This window comes from Melampsora larici-populina, assembly GCF_000204055.1.
Source record: "Melampsora larici-populina 98AG31 unplaced genomic scaffold MELLAscaffold_25, whole genome shotgun sequence".
Taxonomy (NCBI): Eukaryota; Fungi; Basidiomycota; class Pucciniomycetes; order Pucciniales; family Melampsoraceae; genus Melampsora; species Melampsora laricis-populina.
Genome location: NW_006768789.1, coordinates 1,008,679 through 1,016,368, shown reverse-complemented (window position 1 = coordinate 1,016,368; position 7,690 = coordinate 1,008,679). Strand labels below are relative to the sequence as shown.

The following is a 7,690-nucleotide window of genomic DNA, read 5'->3' as shown; positions in this document are numbered from 1 at the left end:
ATCGTCAGGTACAAATAGAGATGGCTTCACTGCACTTTCCTTGCGCCATTGGGCACTTGCTGCCAAATGACGACGATGTTGAAAGTTTCCATCCAAGGAAACGATTACATCGGGCTCCGCCGGCCTTTTTCCTTTGACTGTAGGTCCAAAGCAGCGCGGGCAGTTGAGTGCAAGCTTTTCTACCTCTGTAAGTTTGAGAGCAAGATTCTCATACTCCATATCCCGGCGTAGGAAATCGCGATAAGCATCCACAGCCGAAGAGAAAGGCTTCCGCCATTCTCGAGGCTACATACCAAAAGAACAAGTCGGTTAGTGATGAGAATCATGCACTTTCAAACCGGCACTTACTTTGTTTCCATTTGGTACCAGTATCATTGCATTATGAGCATCGAGAAACTCGTCCAATGACTCACAAAAAGGTTTGATCCTTACACTGCAGAGTTTCCAGAGTATTTGGTATAGACGAATGAGCCGAATACTGAAAGCGGTACATGGATTTTTGGCAGTGCCACCAATTAAGCCCATCATGACAAGTCTCTCCGAATCCGAATGGCACGAACAGAAGTCTACAGATATTTCCTTTCGATCTGTACCAATCATCAACACCACTTATCGATTCATCAGGTAACGAAAGACAAACGTACACATAATATCGAATACGACAATCTTTTTGGGTGGTCTTAGCCTCGTACCGGAGCACCAACAAGGTTCCTTCCAGTCTTGATTCCATAACTGAGGATGCCCCCACTGGAAAGTTTTCCGAGAGCACTTAATGAATTGTATGTACATAGCAGGCAACACCTCTCGCCATTGTTCTTCTTCCCGAAGGATTCTGTCCTGGTACGACTCGCGCTGAAGTTGATTTAGATTTCCGTTTCCGTCATAGTCACTTTCATCATCATCAGAGAAAGGATTTCTTCCTGAGTTTGTACGATTGAGATTGTTGTATTCGACTTGTGGATCTAGACCGTGAGGGGCACCTTGGCGATCTTCGTCGTCATCATCCGGTTCCGCCATATGCATTAAGACATTGTTGATGATTGAACTGGAGGCCGCAGCTTCACGAGCTTGGAGTTCAGCTAGTTGGCGAGCTATGTCATTGTTTGGTCTTCGGTTTCTCTTGATTTTCCGTTTCCATGGCATACAAATGGTTGTGGCAGGCATAACCATCTTGAAAGGTGAGATGAAATTCTTGTATCTGATTTGACACGCTTTGGGGAACACCTATTTTGTGAGATCAAATTCAGTGATTAAAATTCAATTTCCTTTTTGGGTAAGTCTTCCCCTTTGGTCAAAGGTCAAACTCTTTCAGACGATCAGCACAACCATGACAGCCCTGGCTATCGATGATGAAATCGCCGTTGAATGTATTGGAGGTGTGTGATTTCACGCTAGTCAAGCTACTCTACTGTGGTTTGGAATTTTCAGAGAGCAGGTCGGGTCCTGTCAAGATACTATGATAAACTGTCAAAGAACTATAGTACTATACATAAACTCAACTGCACGTTCATAAAACTTGCCGCAGTGATTAAAACATCAAGCAACCGATGTTGAAAGGGACAATACCTCCAAGCCTACCAGCTCACTATTTGTGGAATTGAAGAAGCACGCATTGTGACCATCATGTGTATCATTGAAAGTCATCATCATCGATGTAATTGTGTAGTTATGACACAATTGCCCTCTTGAAATAATGGATCTGGCCTTAGATCAGTATTTAAAAATGTTGTTTTGAATTTGAGAAATCTGTTTAGTGTTGTTTGATGAACTCATAGTGAACAAGTTTATTGGAGACAGTTGAGTTGAAAGACAGTCACACTCGTGTGACTCTGACGGGTTGTTTGCAGATGGAATTCTTCACAACACGTGTTGCTTAAATGGTTGTATACTTGTTCAGGTGATTGGTTAAGTGGAACACAAGTCATTTTCTTCACATCAATAATGAGTTGATGTAAAGCAAAGTTGCCATAGGAAAAACAATCTCCCAAACATACTTCTACAAACCATTTCACTTTTGGAGGAGTGTAGAAAAAGTTGCTGTGGAAAAATACCCAAAACTCACCTGTGCGTAATGATGGCTAAAAGTAAGAGTTTTTATCAACTTGCTGTGCATCAACAACAAGGTAAGGTTGTGATGGGCCAAAAAAAGCCCTGTGATTTCAAAAATACAACTCAAAACAACCTTGGAGAAGTGTAGAAAAAGTTGCTGTGGAAAAATACCCAAAACTCACATGTGCATAATGATGGCTAAAAGTAAGAGTTTTTATCAACTTGCTGTGCATCAACAACAAGGTATGTTAAGGTAAGCTTGTCATAGGCCAAACAAAGCCCTGTGATTTCAAAAATACAACCCAAAACAACCTTGGAGGAGTGTAGAAAAAGTTGTTGTGGAAAAATACTCACATGTGCGTAATGATGGCTAAAAGTAAGAGTTTTTATCAACTTGCTGTGCATCAACAACAAGGTATGTTAAGATAAGGTTGTCATAGGCCAAACAAAGTCCTGTGATTACAAAAATACAACCCAAAACAACCTTGGAGGAGTGTAGAAAAAGTTGTTGTAGAAAAATACTCACATGTGCGTAATGATGGCTAAAAGTAAGAGTTTTTATCAACTTGCTGTGCATCAACAACAAGATGTTCAAAATTAAGGTTTCCCAAAACAAATCTGTGAATCGAAATATGCCGCCCAATCTACTTGCGGAGGAAGGTCAAACAAGTTGTGTTTAAATCACCACCAACAACTCACTTGTGCGTAATGACTGTGATGTTGCAAACAAAATTCCGTGAACACCAATATACCCTCCACAAAACCTTTGTAGGCAAGGTTATGGTCAGATATGTTGTGCCCATAGGTCAACATATATTCTTGAATGTAATGAACAATCCTCAAACCAGGGATAATGATGTCAAGACGGCATTATACAACTTTGACATCATTTTCATATCAGTATCATTGATTACATGATTTCTATCATCAACTTATCAATATTCATGTTGAAAATTCTCATTTTTCACCTAACAAAAATAATCAGGGGGTTTATTATGTTCTCAATGATATGTTCTTGTCAATCAACTCATCATAAATGAAGGTAATTCCAATCTTCAAAACAAAGAAACATCAATTGTGAAGCTTGATTGTGTGTACTTGAACACCCTTCAAATATTTGATTGACCAATCTTATAACTCCGTCACCTGTTCACCGGAAATATTTAACAGCATTCTGATCCGAGTGAGTTGAAAGTATGCCATCAATTGAGGTCCACATAAGCTTCTCAATTTGGACTCTGTTTCAATAGATTTCAATCACGGTGTACATTTCATGCAATTTGTATCTAGTGAGCTTGCAAAACTTCAAAATGATTGATACCAAATTGAACATACCTATGCCAAAGGATGCCACACTGAGATGTTGGCATTTGAGATGATATTCTGCGGAATTCTGAAGGTTACAATTGATTGAACTTATGATTGATAACACAATTGCAAAACATACAGATCCCTTTTCTAGATATATGTCGAGTACAAGTAATGAGATTCGCGATGTTCAATCGTTTCAGTTTACGTCCAGGATACGTAATTGAGGGCGTGTAAGAACAGATTGATACATGCTGTTGCCAGACTGACCGGCCCTGAACATCAGTAGCTCGGGTACTCTTCAGAAGATGTTTGTCTCCCCATCCAGGTTGTCGGCCTTTTGAAACATCCAACATCAACCATTTATAATCCCATCATGCGCTCAGGTAAGAAACGCACTGCCGACCCAACCACCGAACCAACCACTGATACAACTGTCAAGAGTGCTTCTAAAAAAGCCCGCAAATCGAAAAAAACCACTCAGTCAGCTTCAAAACAATCTAAATCAAACCAAGATAATCAAGCTAGCCCACTGGGAGATGAAGAAGAATCACCCATCCTCACGAACGAACAAGGTGCCAATAATCATACCAGAGATCTGAATCATATTCAAGATGAACAGAATCGACTTCGAACCGAAGATAATCAACCTCGAACCGAAGATAATCAACCTCGAACCGAAGCTCGCCCTAATCCTTCTTCAAACCAAGCCCGCTCAACCCAATCAGCTTTCACCTCATGCTTCCCATCCCTCACCCCTCTCACATACGAGCAACAATTAGAAAACTGGACGATTGCTGACCTCCGTCAAGCTATAGCTGATCAAAAAAAGAACAAATCTCATAATCGAACTCGAGCTCATCAAGATATTCAGAACCTCATCAAAATCATCCGAATAGGTTATGAAAAGAGGATGTTGATGGCTGCGCTAATGGGTGGGGTTTCAGAGGCTGTCATATGGGACTTAGTGTATGTATTTTCAGACTTGTCAACTTATCTTCTCATCCATGTCAATTGATGCCCGATGTTTGCCTACAGAAATGTGGCTCCCAAGACTGTTGGACCCAACCGATATAGTAGATTTCTAGCATTTGGAAAAGAAGCGCTCAAAGAGAAACGTGAGTGATTGATTCTTTTTAATTGTGGATATTATACCTTAACAGTCTTCTTCAATTTCAGTCCCACCACGCAGTGACCATACTGGCTGGAAGACTCGTAATCAGAAACTTAGTGATTTATGGGACGATATGAGCAAAGATGAAAAAATTATATTTGAAGACCCGTACTTCTTTGCGCTAGCAAAGCTTCCTGATTGGTCCAAGCAGCCAGCCGATACCAACAGCTGCGGCGAGGAGATCGAAGAAGATCAAGCCGCTCAAGTCTCGGCTCCTCAGGTTCACCAACTTTCAGAAGACGAGAGACAGAAATACCAGCCCCTTTTCGATAAACTTGTTGATGTCCAAAAAGTTCACACGACTCATGGAGAGCCAACATCATCCGACTCAGTTTCTACATTACAGCTGAAATCATTAGCAGCATTTCGTAAAGCGCATCACTCAGTAAGTTGGCTATGCTTTTGATATTCTTCCTACAAGTACTTTTTCACATGTTTTTCTTGTATCGTTCTAGTTTGCAGTTGAATGTCAAAGGTTTCATATCAACTATTATTTGACAGCGGCTAGTTGCGATAGTCAAGATGGATGGTCTGAGGTGGCATGTACGAATGCAAAGTTTGCAGACTGGGCACTCGATGTCTCGAAGGTACCTGAGAAGTTCAAGGTCTACGTCCATGGTCTAGCAGCCGCCATGGAAATAGAAAATAAAAAACCACAACCCACAGATGCAAGACGGGGTCTGCTCACTCGAAAGCTGAACAATTTAATGAGTATGGACACAATTTCAATTTTGTGACCTTTTGCTAAAAAATCTCATTTCTGTATGTATCATGTCAGCTGACGAACTGCTTTGATTCTATGGTTTCTGAAAATATAATAGATGAAGTTATGCCTGGGCAAAAATTTCCAAAAGTACCGGATCCAGCGAGCAAATTTTTGGAAAAAGGTTGGCCTGTCCAAATTGTTCGCGATGAGGCAAAATCAACCCTCCAGGGATTTCAGCTACTTCGTGGTTTTAGAGGATGTGATGATCGAATGAAGCAAAGTTGGCTAAGCGATATTGATAATGGTTATTTCAAACTTCAAAAGATACCGGAAAGTGAGATGTTACCCCGGTCAACAAAATCTAAGAAGCCATCTAAGAAGCGTCCAAAGAAATCAAACAACAAACAACAATCCACCTCGTCTACACTCAATTCAACTGCCACTGATTTAAATTTAAACAAAGATACTACTTCTTCCCTTGGAACAGCAGACAACAAGAAGAAGAAACATCAGCAGAAGAAAAATAAAAGGAAACGCAACATTGATGACGAAGAAGAAATGGAGACTGAGACTGAGACCGATGAAGAAGGCAAGGAAGAAGGTGATTCATCCGAGTCAACATCTGGAACAAGTAGTGATGAAGATAGCAGTGCTGAAGAGTAGGACTACCAACAACCCCATGTAAGTCTGTTGCTCTTTATAGGTTTTTGGTCAACTTGTTCAAACTGAGTTATTCCTTGCTCAACAGGTATCAGGTGAAACTTTTATTTTATTCAACCCATGTTTTTTTTAATTGTTTTCAACTCAGTTTTGTGCCTGCCCTGTATTTCAAAGCCGTGGAGAGCCTTCACTTTGATGATGTTAAATTGAATTGTGATTTTGAAATTGAATCGTCTCTTCCTTTATTCCTTTATATTTTACGGTGCAACCAATTTACTCTATATGAATTAATAAGTCACAAATACAAACACAATATAGTCTATGTACATGGATGAGTTTTTTTTTCAGTGAGTTTAATCAGCAAATGAGAGTGAGTGACATCAGAGTCTAAAACAAAGGTTGAAGTGAGGCGCATTTTGATGAGCAAACATCATAGACGAATAAGATGATGCGATACAAACTCAATATAGTCTACAAAGGTTGAGGTGAGGCAAATTTTGATGAGCAAACATCATAGATGAATAAGATGATGTGACACAAACTCAATATTACTGGAATGAGAATGTTTTGTGGAATAGCTCAAGGGGCAAGTATGAGTGTGGGGGCTAAAACGATCTCAAGGTGAGTTTGGTTGACTGCATCGAAATCGCTCATTCTAACAAGATCAGAGTTGTTTGGGAAATTTGATCATCTTCTTTCATAACATACATCTTAGTTGATACCTGTTGATACCTTGAGTGTTCTACAGAGTGCTCTTTGGGTTATCTTATAAACCGAGAGTTGACAACTCACACTGACGCAATGTGAGATCTTGTTTGCTTTGCAATCACAATCGAGGCAGATCAAGGCTGTGTGAGGCCAAGTACCTCGACTCAGCAAGATTGATCTGGATGAATCATCCAGATCAATCTGTCTTTAGAGCGTTCTGCCAGAGTGAGATCTCATCAGATCAGTCTGAGCGCTTCATATTGATCTAAGCGCTTCATATTGATCTGAGCGCTTCAGATTGGTCTGAGCGCTTCAGATTGATCTGAGCGCTTCAGATTGATCTGTGGTCTTGTAAGATTGATCTGAGGAGCGGTCAGATTGATCTGAGGCGCTCAGACTGATCTGGGGACTTACAAATTTTGAAAGTCCCCAAATGACTTTTTTTTTGTCGCTTTTTTGGGACTTTGAACATAGATTGGGATTGTTTGAAGCCCTTTTGAAAGTTTGATATACTTGGAAAATGACTTGTTCATGATTTGCAGTACGTCGGAAATCGATCTGAGCGATCTTAAGTGATCTGGCAGAGAGCATCGACTCCACGGTCAACGGTATTGCACAGTATGTGGTCGGGTTTTTACTCGATGGAAAGAAGTGCCACAGGTGGGAAAAGAGCTGCTCCCAGCCCGTGGGCGCTGGCATCAGTGAACAGCCAAATGGGTTCATCGGAGTCGTAGTCAAGTTGTCGTAATACTGGTAAGGTTGTTATGATTTTCTTGATGTTTTCAAATGCGTCGTCCTCTGCTTTGCCCCATTTAAATGGTTCATTTTTTCGTCTTGTACTCGTCAATGGTGATAGTGTGCCAACGTAGTGTGCTAGGCCGTCAATGAATTTTTTCAGGAATTGAACCGTACCTAGAAATTTCAAGAGTTGCTTTTGTGATCCTGGTGTCTTCCACTTTGATATCTTTTCTACTTTTGCATCATCTGGACATACACCGTCTGCACTGATTTCGTGACCTAGAAAATTGATTGATGTCCGGAATAGCTTACTTTTTGACGGTGAGCAGTACAAATTTGCAGCCTTC

General features: G+C 40.6%; 2 protein-coding genes across 2 annotated transcripts; one reads left to right on the top strand and one right to left on the bottom strand.

The window, feature by feature from the left end:
- Positions 1-609: 609 nt before the first annotated feature.
- Positions 610-1,170, bottom strand: MELLADRAFT_64380 (Hypothetical protein; the record flags this gene model as incomplete). The annotated part of the gene is made up of 1 exon (XM_007411473.1): positions 610-1,170. The coding sequence occupies one exon, from the start codon at positions 1,168-1,170 to the stop codon at positions 610-612; it is 561 nt and encodes a 186-aa protein (XP_007411535.1).
- Positions 1,171-3,733: 2,563 nt separating this feature from the next.
- Positions 3,734-5,900, top strand: MELLADRAFT_88277 (uncharacterized protein; the record flags this gene model as incomplete). The annotated part of the gene is made up of 5 exons (XM_007411499.1): positions 3,734-4,326; positions 4,396-4,475; positions 4,537-4,916; positions 4,987-5,242; positions 5,359-5,900. 5 exons carry the CDS (start codon positions 3,734-3,736, stop codon positions 5,898-5,900), a joined length of 1,851 nt encoding a protein of 616 aa, XP_007411561.1.
- Positions 5,901-7,690: the final 1,790 nt, after the last annotated feature.